General features: G+C 44.7%; 2 protein-coding genes and 1 pseudogene across 2 annotated transcripts in view; all 3 read right to left on the reverse strand.

Moving 5' to 3' along the window:
- The window catches only part of LOC117443016 (B-cell receptor CD22-like), a 33,409-nt gene extending 29,881 nt beyond the window's left edge, over positions 1-3,528 (reverse strand). The window contains exons 1-2 of the mRNA XM_034078968.2: positions 3,479-3,528; positions 3,322-3,401 (exon numbers count right to left, since the gene is read on the reverse strand). Coding sequence (XP_033934859.1) covers positions 3,322-3,391 — 70 coding nt within the window. The 5' untranslated portion in view covers positions 3,392-3,401; positions 3,479-3,528. The remainder of the gene's footprint in view (positions 1-3,321; positions 3,402-3,478) is intronic.
- Positions 3,529-5,437: 1,909 nt separating this feature from the next.
- LOC117443022 (zona pellucida sperm-binding protein 3-like) lies at positions 5,438-15,167 on the reverse strand (annotated as a pseudogene).
- A 1,195-nt stretch (positions 15,168-16,362) lies between these two features.
- Positions 16,363-19,863, reverse strand: LOC117443021 (zona pellucida sperm-binding protein 3-like). The gene is made up of 10 exons (XM_034078972.2): positions 19,421-19,863; positions 19,231-19,346; positions 19,036-19,139; positions 18,782-18,956; positions 17,602-17,719; positions 17,449-17,531; positions 17,210-17,370; positions 16,903-17,058; positions 16,671-16,784; positions 16,363-16,588 (listed from the first exon to the last, which is right to left on the reverse strand). The coding sequence occupies exons 1-10, from the start codon at positions 19,790-19,792 to the stop codon at positions 16,380-16,382; spliced, it is 1,608 nt and encodes a 535-aa protein (XP_033934863.1). The 5' UTR covers positions 19,793-19,863; the 3' UTR covers positions 16,363-16,379.

Below are 19,863 nucleotides of genomic sequence, written 5' to 3' on the forward strand. Positions count from 1 at the left end.
CTCGAGATCGCTAGAATTTGAAAATACACAACCGGAGATAATCTGCTAGAGGCTGCTACTTCCTTATAGAGCCCGCCTCCTCCAACACACACGAACGCGCACATGACCAATGAGGGCACGAGATAAGTTTGTGCCCAGATGGAAGTCTGACAGGCAGGTAGGCCATCCAGTTACTTTAGCCGGGCTCATTACGCAGACGTGCGCGCCTCTGTTACTACCTCGTAGTAACACAATGGCGACCGGCGGCACACCTGCGGCTGTAGCGCTTGTAATTAGGTTCAACTACAAAAACTTCGAACAAAACGCCGGCGGCACCAACAAAAGGAGCGCACACTGCAAAGTCAGCAATATCAAAATCAAGGATGCTGACGCAACAACGTCGAATTTCATCAGGCACTTGAAAACTCACCCGGAGAGGTCAGTCACATTAACGCATGGACGGTTAGCGAACATGTTTAGCTCAGCATCAGCTGTGTAATGCTAACTTAGCTTGCTACTAGCTTTGTATTTGTGATACTGATTTCTGATTCTGAAGTGTTTTGCTTATAAGTTGTTTGCATTTAGCTAAAGTGTGATGTTTGTCCTCATATTGCAATAGCCTGTTTAAAGTGATCATATAACAAATAACTAATCAGTACTGATACTGTATGCTAATAGATATAGGAGTGATAATAACACAGTACATGCTTTGAATTTCTTAGATATAGCTGTGCAGTATTCTTAACAGACTGGATAGCAGCAGACAATAGAAGGCTTATTACAACCAGAAGAGACATGAGACTTTTATTTTTTAGAGACTTGAGACTTGACTTGGACTCGTGACCAAAGACTTGAGACTTGATCAAGTCTCACCCCACAAAGACTTGAGACTTGACTTGGACTTGCAAAAAAAGACTTGTGAACATCTCTGTCATCCATTCAATGTGGCATCTGCTATAATGGGGTTAATGTATGATATTACTTAATAATACAATACATTATAATATATGATATGATAATTACATTTTAGTTTTATTCATTTCTTATTTCATAGTTTCTCATTATTATTATTTTTATTTTTATCGCTCATCTTATTTTTGATTTTATTAATCTGTGTGAAACTGTGCTGTCCTGTTTTTCACTCTCACCCTGTTGCTGTTTGAACTACTGAATTTCCCCACGGGATTAATAAAGGTCCATTTTATCTTAATGTATACGTTCATTTACTTATATCTACTGTACTGTGTAAAAACACCCCAACAATATTACAAGAAATATACTGCATAAATCAAACTATATCCTTATACGATGTGAGGGTCTGAGGACAGACGGTCTAAGGACAGAGGGTCTGAGGACAGGGTCTGAGGACAGAGGGTGTCGTATTGTCATACTGATATTCTGTACACACTGTGAAGACCACTGAGACAAATGTAACATTTGTGATATTGGGCTATATAAATAAACATTGATTGATATACTTTATTCGATCTAAAACTGATGTTTTTTCATTATAGTAGCCTGTGAAAACCATACAGTAACAAATAAGTGATTAAATGCTACAGTATTCAGCAAACACAACTGCAGAGCTGCAAACATTGAAACAGACTAAGTTCTACAACACCAAGTTGTCATTGTGTATTTTGTGAATGAAGCGCCATCTCATGGTTAAATCCTGTAATTGAACAAATGGGGAAATTTGGCAATGCCCTCTAGCAATTTGGCAACACCCCCAGCCACTGGGATCCGCTGGGCTTTTGGTTGGGACACACCCATGTGAGTCTGATCTGGAGTGCTACATCTGTAGATCTGTATGAGGTTTATCATATGTATCATTGTTAAGATCATATGTCCTACTGCTATGTGTTTCCAAGTTTCCATAAACAAAGTGTTTTCAAATTGCTTAAAAAGAGCTGTTTATGAGTCAACAAATAATGATTGAGTTTTACACACTTTTCTGGGAAAGAGCAGAAGAGCACGCTACACTCACATCTGAACTCCTTCTGAGGCACTTCATTCCGGATGCATTTATACCGTGTGACTTATTTTAGCGTTATATCTAAATCAGGGGTGTCAAACTCAATTTCATCACGGGCCACATTCACATTATGGTTGCACTCAAAGGGCCGGTTGTAACTTTGAGACTATATAAAAATACATATATTAATATTTAATATATATAAAACAATGTATTATATGACATCATTGCCTCTGCATTGGATTATTATCGGATAGGGTTATAACTTCATAATTAACTAGGTCTGAAATCAGAAGTCTAGGGCAAATAATTGCAAGTCTCTTCAGTGAGAATGTCACAAAATGATTTAAAAAGAAAAGCCAAATCCCCAAAAAAAAGTGACATTTTGAAAAAATCTGTCAAATCTGAGAAAAAAGTCAAATTTGAGATGCATTGTGCTACATGTATGGGCAATGTGTTTCTTTCTGTACATCGCCATGTAACCGTATAACAAACATGATATTCTTTGCAAGCTCTTGTGGGGCCACATAAAATGAAGTCGCGGGCCGGATTTGGCCCCCGGGCCTTGAGTTTGACACCCCTGAAAATGATGCCAGGTCCAAAAACAAACCGTTAGCTCAGTATTTCAGCGTCAGTGCTGTGGAGGATTGGTGGATGCCTTGAAACACTGAATGATTAGCACATTAATTAGAAAAGTGTGTGACTCTCGTTCCAGTTCCCTCTCTGTCCGCTCTGTGGTCAGGTTGCTGCTGAGGTCAGTCTGAACATAACAGTGAATGCAGAACACTGAGGTGTGAGCAGCTTCTGTCGGACGTACAGATAAGAAAAAGAAGAAGACTGCTTTTAACTCAGAGCGTGGGAATATAACACTGAGGGCAGAGGAGAGAAGGAACTAGCAGGGTTCGCTGCAGAGGTATGGCGACATAAGAGACGTTCAGAGACAGCAATGACTTCTGAGAAAACGTCCCTCGAAAACACTCAAACTTAATGTAAATGACGAGGGTCATCTTAACAAAGAACAAAGCTAAATGTTATAACTGGTGAGGAGGGAACAGTTCTGAATGAACAATATTCTCAGTTTGAAGCGTATACAAGTTGTGAGCACACAGTTACTTTATGCAACAGATAAATGCAATCCAGGTCGACCAACAGAGGAAATATATTTGTACGAATATCCTTTACAAGTAACACCAAATAACTACTTTATAAACATTGACGTGTTTCAACAAAACTAGACAAAACATGTATTTGGAATATTTCTGGAAAGTTTGCATTCCATCCACTTATCTCCACAATCACCTGCTTTTACAAGTCCCACATTTTCCCAGAATCCCCTCTGTTCATGTGAGGAATGTAATGTACAGTACCTGACACAGAGAGCAGGAAGACGACTAATCCACTCGCTGCTGCAGTTGGACTCACAGCTGCTCCTCTCATCTCTGTGAGACTATAACACATGTCAGATTAAATAATGTCCACGGGAGGTTTACAGAATCATTACATCAATAAACTCTTTCTACTCACAGTGAAGGAGCAACAATGCGTTCAAAGATAACTGTCCTCAATGAGCAGCAGACGGATATCAGGCCGTTGAGAGACTTACTTCCTCTTTAGACGATTAATATGCATGATGACCCAAACCCCAGTCACACCCACTACACAAATACGTTTTGTTGTTTTAAAAAAGTATACACGTTAAAAGAGACTACTGTTGAACATTTATTTCACTGCCAATATACCACTTGACAAATGAAAAGAGCAAATAAGAGGAGCAGTGGCATAACTCGACGGTGCAGCCGGTCCAACGCGCCGGGTCCCAGAGCCGGCCAGGGCCGAGAGCCGGCCAGGGGCCCAGAGCCGGCCAGGGGCCCAGAGCCGGCCAGGGCCCAGAGCCGGCCAGGGCCCAGAGCCGGCCAGGGCCCAGAGCCGGCCAGGGCCCAGAGCCGGCCAGGGCCCAGTGTGTGAGCGCATCAGCGTGCCCTTATGTTTGGGGCGGGGGGGGCCAAACAATATTTGCACCGGGGCCCATCGCAACCTTGTTACGCCACTGAAGAGGAGTGAAACATGTAATGTCTATGAGCACTGAGGACGTCCCACAGTCTTCAGGTGTAGTGAAGGAGCAGGAAAGCATTCACCTGTGAACCATGAGGCAGTGTCACTGAACAGGATGAAGAGCAAAGCATTGATTATGAGAGAGGATGGATATTACATGTCTTTGTTCGTGGTGTTTCTTATCTCTGTGGTCAGGTTGCATTTGCTTGCAGAGAAATGCAGAACTTCGAGACGTGGGAAACGTACATGCCTGCCAACATGAACCACTCACACACGGACTGGAGGACAGACAATGTTTGAGATGATGTTGATTAGAAAACAATAGTTTCAATTACCTTGGCTTGTTTGGGTGGATCAGTTGGAAAAGCAGTGTGCAGAGATGTTAGCCCCACGGACCTGCCGAAGCAATCACAACATCTGCAAGCAAAAGTGTCTGAGCCTCTGAATTAGCCACGGGCAAACACATCTTAAGGCCGTTAGCACAGAACTCTATACCGATCGATATACTTATTGGATCTGCACAAACAAGCTAGATAACATCCTGAGATTCCACAGATTATAGAAGTATAAGGATCCTCACTGAGCGATCAGAACTCGTGGCAGGGGAAGCAAATACAGACGACACACGAGGTAGCAAAAAACACCGTAGCTGTTATTCTGATCAAAAATCGTGTTCAATGGCATTAAAACGAGAAAAAACGAGGCTGAAGGTTAATCCATAGCTTAATCCAGCGTTTCTCAAAGTGTGAGGCGCGTCCTATGGTGCGGCCCAGAGATGTGATAGGCGGGTCACAAATGGACGTTTTTTTTTTTTTTTTTTACTTTCACAGCGCCGGAGCCGCCGGAGCCTCGCAACGCCACTGTGAAAGTCCATGGCCCACCTATGTGAGAGCCAGCGGCCCACCAAAGGCAGTGGCCCACCGGGAAAAGTCCCAAATCTCCCGATGGCCAATCCGAGCCTGCTCACACACACACAACTGAAACCAAAATCATTTACAGACATATGTAAAAATCTCTCATACACACATGTGAAACGCTCACACACACACACACACACACACACACACACACACAAACACACGCACGTGCACGCACGCACACACACACACACACGCAGTCGGGAAGAAAAGCAATGTGGCACCTCACCACTTCATAAGGAGTTTAACCGTGACACTTTTCGAAATCCCGTTTGTGTCCCCCCGCTTTACAAATAGGCCTATGTTTATTATTATCTTAGCAGGATATTATACATTAAGTGAGTAAAGAATGGATTACATGTTAAATTGTATGTAAAATGTACAGTGTGATTTTAAGTGCAGTTATCCAAGAGAAGCAATTCATAAAATCAATTTCTAAAAGTACTTTATTTTTTTCTACAAAATATACTGACGTGAAACCAAATGACTTCCTTCATTGCACTTGTACGTGACGTAATTACTACCTGGATGGCAGATTGGTTGAATATGAATCTACTTTTACGACTTCTCAAACTATAATGCATTTAATCAGAAGCAACAGCATCTTTCTCTTCAGACACGGAAGCAAGTGTCCTTATCGTCTTGATACATATTAATATCACACATGATTGATACAGGAAGTCAGTCTGTGTGGCAGCAAAGCCTCTGTGACGGTTTCCTGCTTTCCGTTGGAGCTCCAAACTTCAGATTATTTCCAAACCATCACAGCAAGATATGTTGCTTTCCTGCAGAAGAGAAAGGACATGTTTGCAGATGAAACATCCTTCCAGTGTTTGCTTTGGTTTGCCTCCATTTCCATCAGGAAAGCTTGCGAACAAAAGAGGATGAGTAAAATCCCCGCTGTCATTTCCTCCCAGTTTCCGAAACAAATCGGCGGACTCACCGGACTTTATTCACTTCCACAGAGTCTCCTCCTGCTCTGAATGTAAAGAGGAGGATGATAAACAGAGGGAGAATACTGATGAGCTTCTTTTGTTTGAAACTTAAACCAAAGCACGGCTGTTTAAATCAAGCATATGTCAGATGAAGACTCGCAGCTGTCAGGATGATTCCTGAGAGCCGAAAGAAAAACAGAACGAGAAAATTCAAATATGCACTTTACACTGAGCTGTGAACAGAGATCATGTCAGTAGAGATGAGTCCTTAACTCTGAAGTAAGTCCGCATGTTATCACTTCCTGTCCGCTGGTCTGGTGGTCAATGAGTAGGTTTTTGGTTGTTCTCCTGAAATAAGGTCTGTTTACTAAACTAAACTGTAGATAACAAATCCACAGTACATTACAGTTAATGTTACCAGAGGTTTCATAGAGTGGTGCAGGAATGAGAGCTAAAACCCCGAAAATTAGTGATTAGTGGTTCCCTTTTCCTTTATAGCCCAACATTAGCCTCCTTTAGCTTAGCGGTGGTGACGTGAAGTCATGTGACCGTGCTGTAGTTCCTTTATAGCCCAACATTAGTCTCCTTTAGCTTAGCGGTGGTGACGTGAAGTCATGTGACCGTGCTGTAGTTCCTTTATAGCCCAACATTAGCCGCCTTTAGCTTAGCGGTGGGGACGTGAAGTCATGTGACCGTGCTGTAGTTCCTTTATAGCCCAACATTAGCTGCCTTTAGCTTAGCGGTGGTCACGTGAAGTCATGTGACCGTGCTGTAGTTCCTTTATAGCCCAACATTAGCCACCTTTAGCTTAGCGGTGGTGACGTGAAGTCATGTGACCGTGCTGTAGTTCCTTTAGAGCCCAACATTAGCCGCCTTTAGCTTAGCGGTGGTGACGTGAAGTCATGTGACCGTGCTGTAGTTCCTTTAGAGCCCAACATTAGCCACCTTTAGCTTAGCGGTGGTGACGTGAAGTCATGTGACCGTGCTGTAGTTCCTTTAGAGCCCAACATTAGCCGCCTTTAGCTTAGCGGTGGTGACGTGAAGTCATGTGACCGTGCTGTAGTTCCTTTATAGCCCAACATTAGCCTCCTTTAGCTTAGCGGTGGTGACGTGAAGTCATGTGACCGTGCTGTAGTTCCTTTAGAGCCCAACATTAGCCGCCTTTAGCTTAGCGGTGGTGACGTGAAGTCATGTGACCGTGCTGTAGTTCCTTTATAGCCCAACATTAGCCTCCTTTAGCTTAGCGGTGGTGACGTGAAGTCATGTGACCGTGCTGTAGTTCCTTTATAGCCCAACATTAGCCGCCTTTAGCTTAGCGGTGGGGACGTGAAGTCATGTGACCGTGCTGTAGTTCCTTTATAGCCCAACATTAGCTGCCTTTAGCTTAGCGGTGGTCACGTGAAGTCATGTGACCGTGCTGTAGTTCCTTTATAGCCCAACATTAGCCACCTTTAGCTTAGCGGTGGTGACGTGAAGTCATGTGACCGTGCTGTAGTTCCTTTAGAGCCCAACATTAGCCGCCTTTAGCTTAGCGGTGGTGACGTGAAGTCATGTGACCGTGCTGTAGTTCCTTTAGAGCCCAACATTAGCCGCCTTTAGCTTAGCGGTGGTGACGTGAAGTCATGTGACCGTGCTGTAGTTCCTTTAGAGCCCAACATTAGCCGCCTTTAGCTTAGCGGTGGTGACGTGAAGTCATGTGACCGTGCTGTAGTTCCTTTAGAGCCCAACATTAGCCGCCTTTAGCTTAGCGGTGGTGACGTGAAGTCATGTGACCGTGCTGTAGTTCCTTTAGAGCCCAACATTAGCCGCCTTTAGCTTAGCGGTGGTGACGTGAAGTCATGTGACCGTGCTGTAGTTCCTTTATAGCCCAACATTAGCCGCCTTTAGCTTAGCGGTGGTGACGTGAAGTCATGTGACCGTGCTGTAGTTCCTTTATAGCCCAACATTAGCCGCCTTTAGCTTAGCGGTGGTGACGTGAAGTCATGTGACCGTGCTGTAGTTCCTTTATAGCCCAACATTAGCCACCTTTAGCTTAGCGGTGGTGACGTGAAGTCATGTGACCGAGCTGTAGTTCCTTTATAGCCCAACATTAGCCACCTTTAGCTTAGCGGTGGTGACGTGAAGTCATGTGACCGTGCTGTAGTTCCTTTATAGCCCAACATTAGCCACCTTTAGCTTAGCGGTGGTGACGTGAAGTCATGTGACCGAGCTATAGTTCCTTTATAGCCCAACATTATCCACCTTTAGCTTAGCGGTGGTGACGTGAAGTCATGTGACCGAGCTATAGTTCCTTTAGAGCCCAACATTAGCCGCCTTTAGCTTAGCGGTGGTGACGTGAAGTCATGTGACCGTGCTGTAGTTCCTTTAGAGCCCAACATTAGCCGCCTTTAGCTTAGCGGTGGTGACGTGAAGTCATGTGACCGTGCTGTAGTTCCTTTAGAGCCCAACATTAGCCGCCTTTAGCTTAGCGGTGGTGACGTGAAGTCATGTGACCGTGCTGTAGTTCCTTTAGAGCCCAACATTAGCCGCCTTTAGCTTAGCGGTGGTGACGTGAAGTCATGTGACCGTGCTGTAGTTCCTTTATAGCCCAACATTAGCCACCTTTAGCTTAGCGGTGGTGACGTGAAGTCATGTGACCGTGCTGTAGTTCCTTTATAGCCCAACATTAGCCGCCTTTAGCTTAGCGGTGGTGACGTGAAGTCATGTGACCGTGCTGTAGTTCCTTTATAGCCCAACATTAGCCACCTTTAGCTTAGCGGTGGTGACGTGAAGTCATGTGACCGAGCTATAGTTCCTTTATAGCCCAACATTAGCCGCCTTTAGCTTAGCGGTGGTGACGTGAAGTCATGTGACCGAGCTATAGTTCCTTTATAGCCCAACATTAGCCACCTTTAGCTTAGCGGTGGTGACGTGAAGTCATGTGACCGTGCTGTAGTTCATTTATAGCCCAACATTAGCCATCATTAGCTTAGCGGTGGTGACGTGAAGTCATGTGACCGTGCTGTAGTTCCTTTATAGCCCAGCATTAGCCGCCTTTAGCTTGATTTTCAGAAGTTTATATCGTATGGAGGTAGATCTGTCGCAGTGTGAGATGTGTAAATATGGAGTATGTAAATGTATTTAAAATTGGTCCATCCCAGTGCCTCAGCGTCTCAGGTGAGGAGATGTAATATTATAAAAAGTCATCATAAACTGCAGCTTTAAGAGACTTTATACTTTGTTTTAATGTTTAAAAAAGGGCTTTGAAATGCCTTTATATTCGTAACGCACACAACAGCTTCCACTAAGATGTCCAGAGACGATGAATTAAACGATATGGAGACGTTGGCTTTCTTGGCTTATTCTCTACAGCAGTGTTTCTCAAACTTTTTCATACCAAGGACCACTTAAGTACGGTGGCTGGGAAGTGCAATGGACAATTACAAAGTGTGAAACACTTTAACAAAGCTTGAGACAAATTTACATTTTATAAAACAAAATTACATTAGCAAAAACACTTTAACCAAGGAAAACAATTTTAACGTTAACGAAAACAAATTTACATTTTATAAAACACTTTTACCAAGGACAAAACTATTTAACAAAAACAAATTAACAAAATGCGAAACACTTTAACATTTGACGAAACACTTTAACAAACCAGAATCAAAGCGGAAAGGGAATGTCCATCATACCGGAAGTGACGGCTCAAATTTAATTTGTTTTGTCGGAAAGACCATAGGTACGAGTGTGTTTACGTTCGGTAAACATGTTTTGTCCGTTTTGTAGAAACAACCTGGGACAAGTGACACCGTTTTGCTCATCTTGTGGACAATCTATGGAGTGTTTAAAGGACACGGACCAGACAGAAGGACCAGATATCTTGCATCATTGCGGGAAATATTTTAATGAAGGTCACTCGTATGCTGTAATCGTGGACATATTTATTGTCTACCTTTCATGGTGTAAAAATCAGTTTGCGGACTCTTAAAAGCAAACTGAATCAAGCCGGGTTTTACCGCAGAAAGGGTTATTCCTCTCAAATCGCTGTAATTAACGCCATCAGGTTGGAACTTCGTGGACCTGGACAATTGTTTGGATACCGAACAATGTGGCAGGTACTAAAACAAAAGTACAGTCTTCGAGTGAAGAGAGATGATGTTGTGAATTTGCTCCGGGAGCTTAACCCTCGAGGCTGCGAGAGGAGATCTCGCAGAAGGTTTATAAGGAGAACCTACCACTCAATGGGACCGAACTATATGTGGCATGGTGACGGTTATGACAAACTTAAGCCAGTCGGTGTGGCCCTTTCAGGATGCATTGATGGATTTTCAGTAGTATGGCTTGAATGTGGTCCAACAAACAATAACCCAAGAGTTATCGCTCAATATTTCCTCAAATGTGTGCGAAACCTCGGTGTCATCCCCATGAGGCTGCGGACTGATTGTGGCACGGAGAACGGAATTATGGCTGCAATTCAGTGCACCCTACGTCACCATCACCATGACTACTACTCTGGAGCGTCCAGCCACATGTATGGCACATCCATGACTAATCAGCGTATTGAGTCCTGGTGGTCCATATTAAGAAAGGGAAGGTAAGTGTCTATCATGATTATCTATTACTTGCCAACACTGTCAGACACACTTTAGCTAAGCAAATGTTGTTTATCAGTTTTTATTATAATAGATATAATATATAGCCTGTAGTCTATGACCCAGACTATTCAAGGCCTTTCTTTAGAACTTATTTTTGGCCGAAATAAAGTTAGAAACTGAACATCTAAGCGTGGGTTTTGGATTGAACAGCGGCCCCTGAGAGGACCTAAGCACTATAGGTTGTGAAGCAAATAAATGATTAAATAGACACTCAATGATTTGTTGTTGATTTTACTGGTAACCATTTAATGTAATTTGTAGAACTGTTGTATAGCCTATTGCTTAATAATTCACTTGAAAATATTAATTTCTATAGGTCTCAGTTCTGGATGGAGCTGTTTGCAGACCTCCGAGATGCTGGACACTTCAACGGGAGTCACGAGCATCAGTGCCTTCTGAGATTCTGCTTCGTTGATGTTATTCAGAAGGACTTGGATGAGTGTGTGAGACTGTGGAACAGTCACAGGATTCGCCCTTCCAGAACAGCATCATGTCCAGGAGGAGTGCCCAATGAACTGTACTACTTGCCACACAGGTATTACATTGGTGATGGATTGATACTTCTTTGTCTGTTTTTATCTTAAATGTAAATGAATACTATTGTCTTCTATTTAACATAGATTTGGCTCCAGGGACTGTGGGTTTGAGATTGAACAGGCAGAATTGGATGCTGTTCCTGAGACAAGCCTGTCTATAGCTCCATGTGGGGACCAACACATGCAGGAGTACTTGGACTTTGCTATGGAGCGCAATGACCTGCAGAAGCCAGAGAACTGGGAGACTGCATCAGAACTGTACATGAAGCTGAAAGACTATGCTCAGTTATAAAGTAATCGAAAAGGTATTCAGAAGTACAGTAGCACTGTTTCACCACTCCAAATCAGATGTCAGGGCTCAACAATGCTTGGTTTCATGGTTTGTCAGACTGCATTTACTCTTTTCCCTGTGATGTATCCAAATTATTATGGTATTATCACAATATTTGTTTCAATGTCATTTATACGGCACCAAATCACAGCATAGTCATAAAATAAATATCTTAATCATTATAAAATATAACTGGAATAACAAGCAGCGTTGAGCGGGTCTTCGACGTTCCGCAGGCTGTTGTCCGCACGTCGACGTGTCTAGGTGTCTCGAGGACTCGGCCGTTTTCAAACGTTGGAATTTTTTTGAGTTACAGCAGTAACACAAACATTGTGTTTGATGGCGGGTGATCTGTCGCCATGGCAACGGCATATGATGACACCCCATAATATGCTTAGTTGTGTTGAGGGCCGGACCATTAATGATAGTCTGAAGTCTGGTGGTGTTTGGATGATTTTCCATTGAATTAGGACAACACCGTGTTTCATGGCGAGGGAGGCGTTGCCATGGAAACGGTATATGAAGACATCTCATAATTGACATAGTGCTGTTGAGGGCTGGACTAGGAGCCATCATATGAAGTCTGGTGGTGTTTGGATGCGCCTGGGCCGCAGCCGGACCCGGAGATTTTCTAGGCCAACTCGCCCTCGTCTCCTGCCTGGGCTGGGGACTCGGGGCGACCTCTGCTGTCCTGGTACTTTAAACCTAGCAGGGTTCGGTGCAGCTTGGGCTAAGGGCCGCTGTTGCGAAGGCAGCAGCTGGACCCTTCGAGGGAGAAGGAGGTGGAGGGCCTCGTCTTCCTTCTTTTTCGACTCGCACTTCCTCTGCATCGAAGCGAGAGCGGAGCCGAAAAATCCCCTCGGGAACGATGGGCATGTCAAGCACATCTTCCTTTTCCCGGTCTGGGAGGTTGAGCCATCTAGCTCTTTCCTACACCACCATGATCCCCATTACCTTGCCCGTGGCCTGGACGGCGCAGCGTTGGACACGGAGACAAATGTCTGTGACCGCGGCTATCTCGTCCAGAGTGGCCGGTCCAGGATTGCTCGACATATCCTCACAGGGCTCCGCTTGGTACGCGGTTAGCATCGAGGAAACGTTCAGAGCCCTGGCGGACAATGCTGCGGCTCTGTAGGCCCGTTCAGTCATGGTCGACTGGAATCGGTCCGTTTTTGCTGGCAGCGTGGGGTCTCTGCTCGGTGACGGGCCCATCCTCGGTAGGAGGTGGGTTGCCACCAGCGGTTCCATAGGCGGTATGCGGAGCAGGCCGAGCCTCTCCATACAGTCACAGTCAAGGGAGGAGGCACCCTGGATTGGGGCCTTGTTGCTAAAGGGCCGGTCTCTCCACGAGACCGACACCTCATCCAACATCTCCGGGAAGACCGGAAGGAGTTGCCTCTTCGTCCTCGTTGTTTGGGAAATATGTTTCCCCTCGTAACGGGACCTGGAGGTCTCCTTGGCCATTTCGGGCCACGGGATGTCTAGCCTGGACGCGGTGCGCTGACACACGGCCTGCAGGTCCATGCTTAGACAGGGCGAAGCTGGTGTGCCATCGCCCGGGAGAGCAGCCATCGCTCCCGGCTTTGCAGCCTGAGTCGATGACATGAAGATGTCGTCTTCCTGCTCATCCGAGTCAGACAGGAGGAACTCAGAGGTATCCTCTTCATCCTCCATGTAGTCTAACTCTTGGACATCTTCCACGGGTGAAACCATGGTGAGGTCCAGCCGGGAGCCCCAGCTTGGTAAAGCGTGGGGCCCCGTTCCCGCGTCTCTTGCCGCCACCGGGTCTCGGCCTGATATGGCACGGGATTCCGGTTCTGCGGGTGCCGCTGTCGATGAGCCCCAGACCGACCCAGTGAGGGGCTCCATCTCTGCGGCGGACGTCCCCGTGTCTTGATTGCCAGCCGGCAAACCAGTGGACATGAGGGGGTCCCGTCCCGACAGGCTAGCTTGTTGTGCTAACCTTCGGCGGAGGCTCTTCATAGTGAAGCGGGCACAATGCCCGCACGAGCCGGGGTTGTCAATGGCCTCCTGGGCGTGTTCCAGCCCGAGGCAGGACGAACAGATCTGGTGTGAGTCTGTGCCTGACACTTTCAACCCGCAGCCGCAGCGCCGAGCCTCCGAGTCCCTGACTCCTCTGGTGTGAGGGAGAGAGGCGTCCATCTCGTTCTCCGCGAGTCGTGGAGAGGGTCCGCTCGTAACAGGTACGTCGAGAAAAAAAGTGTTACCAATCTGTCTTTAATCCGGGGAAAAAGGACAGCGTGGGTCTTTTTCCTCTCAAAGGATATTACCTGATGTGGTAATATTCTTGTAATCCTTTTCTCCTCCGTGAGAAGAGAAAAGAAAAAACGTCCTCGCTACCGTGGTGTCGGCAGTGAGGGAAAAAAACACAAGCTAGCAACGGGTGTGTTGCTAACTTGAAAGTCAAAACCTTACCTTAATTCCAGAGGAAGAACGGCGAGGTTGATTATAATACTAACTGGTGTGTTAGTACCATACTCTTCTGCGAGGCAGAACAGGGTAGCCGGCTAACGCCCGTCGACCGAAATTAGCTTTTGGCTACTATAGAGATATGCTCTGAAGCGAGAAGAGGCGTTTGAATGACGCATGCGTGGTGGCGCAGGCTACTTATAGGCGGTGATTTCCCCTGACGTCAAGATCACCAGCCAATCAGGATTGGCGTAATGAGATTGATGCTTCTGTTTGCTCCGCGATGAGGCGCATCCCATAGTGAGACATCGAACGGAGTGTTATGAATGAGAACTGTGATTGAGGGTTTCTTTATTGGTTGAGAAAATGCTCTACCTTAGAAGTAAGGAATACTTCACATATAAATGTTCATTTTGTATTAAACAATGAACGGTGGTTTGTTTCTAATTAAAATGGTGGTCGCATTTAAGAAAAGCAAAACATCCATTGACAATGTCTTGAGGTAAAGTGTGTGACTACTTCATCCACCATACTACATGCACACTTAAAAAAGACCTTCAATGAAACACTGAATCGGTCTCACACACCGGCCATCAGCTCGAGAGAGAAAGCACCTGTTGAACACACAGCAGGAAGAGAGAGGGGCGGCTGCTGAGAGCGACTGCCATCAAACTTTGTCCTGTCCCGGAAAGGTAACAAAGTCAGCCGAGAAGAAGAAGTCACAAAAAAGATTCTCTGCACAACACGATAAAAACATCTCACCTCTTAGTGACAGGAAACAGGAACAACAGCACGGGTCGTTCCTTTAATGCCATGTTGCCCGACGACTCGTAAGACTATCAGCTTGTTTGAGTAGATCACAGAGTCCTCAGATGTCTGTAGAGAATACAAAATAACTGAAATCAGGGACACCTCTGAAAACACAACAAATCAAAACTACCACTTAAGCAACCGCAGTTATATATACAGCATCTCCTATTAATCATCAACTCAGTGACTTTGGAGCCACAGTCTTGTAGTCCAGCTTCAAATAAATATTCAGAGTCACCAGCAGCAACAGGTCGACACCGACTGCTCTGTGAATGCTTGACTTCTCCCAAAAAAAATCCCATGGAGACAAAAGGCGTCCATTTTTAAAGAAGTCAGCCTTTACCGCAATGATTATGGACACTTCTGTGCATTGTACGCTGACAGTGGATCCCTCATCGAGTTGTGGTTCACTGATTTGACTTTCTGTGTCAAACCCTAATGCAGCAGTTGTATATTGGTCCATCTCTCAACGTTCGAATGGCGTCTGCAAAACCAAAAGCAAAAAGTGACAGCAGTGCCACAGAGGCTGGCCGAGCTGCCGTCACCATTGTGCTCTTTCATCAGAACAGAACAGGTACGCAAACACACCACTACAAGTAGAACAAGTGATCATTTAGGAAATCCAAGCCATACTGAATTTAAATAAGATGCGGAAGGTTCAAACTCTCAATGTCAAATACTTCCCAGTGCAGACTAATCACATGGAGAGGACAGCTGGAAGCAATTACTCATTAAAGCTGCAGTCACACCGAAATACCTGCATGTGATTGGCCCACACCTGACATGTGGGTTTACATCTAGTGGTTACACTGATGCTTAAATAAATGTTGAAATAGTATATACTACAGTTAATGGAGAGCAATTTAAAATGCAGCCCCATTTTATTTTATTCAAGTTTATCGTTTGCATGTAATGTGGTATACGAGTACGATCCAGTTCCAGTCGACTGTAAAGTGAAACAAAAACCGACACATTTACAGCTTCACTGGTTTCTGGCTTTGAGTCCCAACAGGCACTTTGTTGCAGGGACCAAAATACATCCCAGGAAGTTACATCTGCCACAAGGCGTTGTAGTCTAAAAACAAATGTGTGATGTCATGAATAGCATTGAGTCAAGTCTTGCTTCAGATGCCTTGAAATAATGGCATCTGTAACTATACTCGTCTAAACATTCATAGTGTCACTTTTTTTTTATAATCAGTCCTCAAAAACAGGAGTGAATACATTTGCTAAGCTAAAGGAACAACTCAAGGCTTTGTAATCTAATTGTACCTCAAACATATTGACTACCCTAGTAGAGTTCTGGGTACTCTATTAGAATGCAGTCTCCAGTCAGAAAACCCAATGGACACGAAGTTATGAGACCATGTTTATATCTTAATGTGAAGGTAATTATATTGCCAGGAGCCCATTGTAACTACCCTTTTAAAGAGGCTACTCATGTACAAAGGCTTTGTTGCAGGAACTGAAGTTCAAATATAAACTGGCTGACCTCCAATACATCACCTTTATACAGCCGTTACAACTGAAGCAAATGACACCCCAGAAGATAACTGCCATGGTGTAGTACCGTTTCTAGCAGACAAGCCCAAGAACAGACATGGACGACAAATTACAATTTTTAGTCCACTCCTAAATGTTTACCGTTATATGGAATACTTTTGCTCATTAGGAAACAATTGTTTGCATTTAATTGTTTTTAGCTGTGAGCAGGTCATCAGTTTCCCTTGTGTATTGCAACATTAAAAAGCAAACAAATGAAAGTTTGAATCATTTATTATCTCTTTGAGTCCATTGTTTCAGGAAGGTCAGATTCTGTAGCAGTGGTGTTGGACAGTGGGGGCACAGCCACATTAACCGCAGCAGTTGGGAGGACTTCATCGAGCGCCGCTGTGTTGGTACTGTTCAGCACCGCTGCCTTCGGCTGCAGGTGGGCCTCAGGAGAGGTTCTCTCTAGAAGTTCAGGAACTTCCTCAGCATCCCCATCTGGAGTCGTAGCAGTGTTCATGTAAAAGGTGCATTGCAGAGTGCCATTTAAAAAAAAGAGTTACGACTTTTCACATTTTACCTTTTTCTCTTCCACTTTTGTCTTCTTCGTCTTTGTTCTGCTCAGAAGCTAAAGTCACAACGTCCACCTGGTTTTGGGTCGATGATGAATCAGGAAGCAGTCCTTTCCTCTGATCTTTGACAGAAAAACAATTCAACATTAAGATTTCATTATGGGCCATTTTAATATTAATTTAGAGATTGTTAAAGGCTTCAAATGAACAAAGAATAATTCAATACCGGCATTGACTTACCAACTCTGTTTATTCCACTCCTCCACCGGCTGCCATACATTGTAGATCTGCTGATTTGATCAAGAATGGAAGAAGGCTCCTCTGCAGGTATGGGTTGGCTTTTCTGCTTGGCTGGCAAGACCATCATCGGTCCCACTCTGGCCTGATGTTCCCACACTAACACAAACCAGCACAATGCATGTTAATGCAGTCACCCAGCCGTCACCACGTCTAAAACCTACGCCAAGACATGCGTCACAATTGATCATTATGACGACATCTATTCTGCAGCCAATATTCATCATACAGGTTTCTACAAGCTCCCCACCTGTACCGGTCTTCAGTCCGCTCCTCCAGAGGGGTTCACGCTCTTCTGGCTTCACAAACCCTCGAGGCCTAAACTTGCTCGGGCTGCTGGGAGTTTGCTCAACTCCTATTGGTCTTTGGCATTGCCCACATAAGTAGTCATTACCATCAGCGGACCGCCATCTGATAAATAAAAAACATTCAGCACCAATACTTTGTTTTGTGTGTAATTTCACATATTTCAGACTGGATCTCACTTACCTTCCATTCACAAAGGTGCACGCCTTGGTTGTTGCATCCGTGCTATTTATTGGCACAGCATACAGGTGACATGTGATGTAGAGCTATGAGAAAAGCAGGTGTTGGGAAACATGCACACACAATCATGTTTGAGGCAATTTAATAGAGCCTCACCTCCCCTCTGTCCTCATTGTAAAATCTGAAGGCATCAATGGACATGTGGAGCTTGTCATCCTGTGTCCTGGCTAAGAACTGAGACCTTGAGCCTGGAAGCTGAGAGTCAACAAAGCACCTATGATGAGGACAAACAAAAAGAGCAACACTAAATTAGCACTCATTGACTACTATAACAAGAGTCTACATTACCCACAATGCAACTCCACCGCTAACATTTCTAGTCATATCGAGAGGCGAAGTCTCTCCCTTTCCGGGGGACCTCCATGGGACCTCATTTCTAAAAAGTATGTATTGAAGTCAATGGAGAGAGAAAGATGATCTTTCGATCCCGTTTGAATTGTGCCACGAATTACACACATGACGTTTGTCAATTTAAAAGATAATTTTGCAAGTCAAAAAATAAAAGTGTGTCTTAAAAATGTGAAGTAACATTTTTTTTTTTGTGAAACCGCTCAATGAACTACCTCTCGCGTCACAGACCAAGACGGCCGTCACGTTGGCACATTTCATTTCTTCCTTTCAGAACGAGGCGAAAAGTATTAAAAGAGCTGAAAATCACTCAAAGTCTGGGCGCGTTGAGAGCTGTACACACAAGGGGAGTTAGTTGATTCCTAAGAGCCAGCATGCGGGACCAGGACTCGTAGTCTTTCTAGTTGCGTATTTTTCATAGTCTTATATTTCAACAGTTTTACTACAAACTGACTTTTTTGACATGGAAATTACTTTTTAAGATTAACAAACGTCATGTGTGTAATTCATTGCACAATTCAAACGGGGTTGAAAGATAATCTCTCTCTCTCTCCATTGACTTCAATACGCAATTTTTCCCGAAATAAGGTCCCATGGGTCGAAAGTAGACGGCCAGGACTTCGCCTCTCTATTGGCAAGTTCTGGAAGTAGTTCTTTAGAGTGAGAACTGCACAAATCTGACCTGTGCCTTTGCCAATTGTGGCACAGAAAGGAAGAACTAGAATACCAAAGATTAAAAGCAAACTGCAGCTAGCTAATGGCTAACTTGAAGACGACACTAAAGGAATGATCTTTTATTAACCTGTCACTCGAGTCAGCATTGCTCGTGTCTGAATTAAACCACTTGAAGAGCCTTACACATTAAACAGCTCCCTCTAGGGTCAGAAAAAGAATTTACTTTTTGCCATTTAGCAATTTGCAGCCTTACCCATTTCCAATGAAGGCATGCCTGGGGCTGGAGTGCATGTCAGGGCTCAGCGTAGCCACGCAGCTGCTCACAAACACTCGGAGCGCCACGTGATGCCCGATTCTGACCGAGGCCTCGATGCCGATGGGCTCACCGAGATGAAACACGTTAGAGCCTCTTGTGTGCTGCCAGTCACCTGCACACGGACAGACACAAGTACTAAGTGCAAATAGAGACACGACAACTCATAACATGAGATCATTATCAAAACCCACTTGTCATGATTCTCAAGTTAAACTGCAACATTTCCACTGCAGCCTGGGTCGCCATGAAGGGGCTCCAGGTAGGCCTGAGTGAAGAACTGGACAAACTGTACTTCCTAAGAAACAGAAAACATGCATTTAAAAAAAGACGGACATCATTCAAAGATTTTTACAATGTGAGCTTTAAAAACAAAAAGAGACAAAGACCTTTCGTAATGACATTCAATTGGAATTACAGCCTCCTCCATTCGAACAACACCATATGGAGAAGCCTCAGGAGAGTATATGAGGAGGTTTGTGTAGATCAGAGAGTCCTCAGTTACCTGTGGAGAGTAGACGTGTTTAAAACTAGAAGCTTTAATGAATCAGATTTGAAATGAAATATATTTAAAGTTACCCAGCGTCTGGTGCCGCACTCCACAAGTCCAACACTGATACTGTACTCATCTGCTGAAGACGCTGTAGCTCTGCAGTACTGGTTGTTGGTCTCTACTCCAAGGCGTATCTCGTCACCATCAACAGGAGCTCCAACCGCAAACATATCGGCTTTGATGACAATCTCCAAGGAGTCTGGATGACAGGTCACTGTGATGGTATTCACCTGCTGCGGTTCCTCAGCCGGAGACTTCTGCTGCCCGGGTTCTGACCTGCCTGTGTTCGCAAGGCTCTGAAACGAAGCATCTTGTGTGTAACGTGTGGACGGGAAAGCAAAAGAGGAGCGAACACAGAGTCCTACAAGGAGGATAACCTGACAATTAAAGGCCTCCATAAGTGAAACTGATAACAGGAAGCTGCTCTCTGTCTTCCTGACTGACTCACAGTAGGCCTATGGTTCAGGGT

Source organism: Pseudochaenichthys georgianus, unplaced genomic scaffold, assembly GCF_902827115.2.
Source record: "Pseudochaenichthys georgianus unplaced genomic scaffold, fPseGeo1.2 scaffold_522_arrow_ctg1, whole genome shotgun sequence".
NCBI lineage: Eukaryota > Metazoa > Chordata > Actinopteri > Perciformes > Channichthyidae > Pseudochaenichthys > Pseudochaenichthys georgianus.

Coding starts and splice junctions, on each gene's coding strand:
- LOC117443021 (XM_034078972.2), bottom strand. CDS start 19,792: ATGGAGGCCTTTAATTGTCAGGTTATCCTCCTTGTAGGACTCTGTGTT. Junction 17,371..17,448: donor TGCACCTTTGTGAATGGAAG/GTAAGTGAGATC, acceptor TTTATTTATCAG/ATGGCGGTCCGCTGATGGTA. Junction 16,589..16,670: donor CAAAAGTGGAAGAGAAAAAG/GTAAAATGTGAA, acceptor CTACGACTCCAG/ATGGGGATGCTGAGGAAGTT.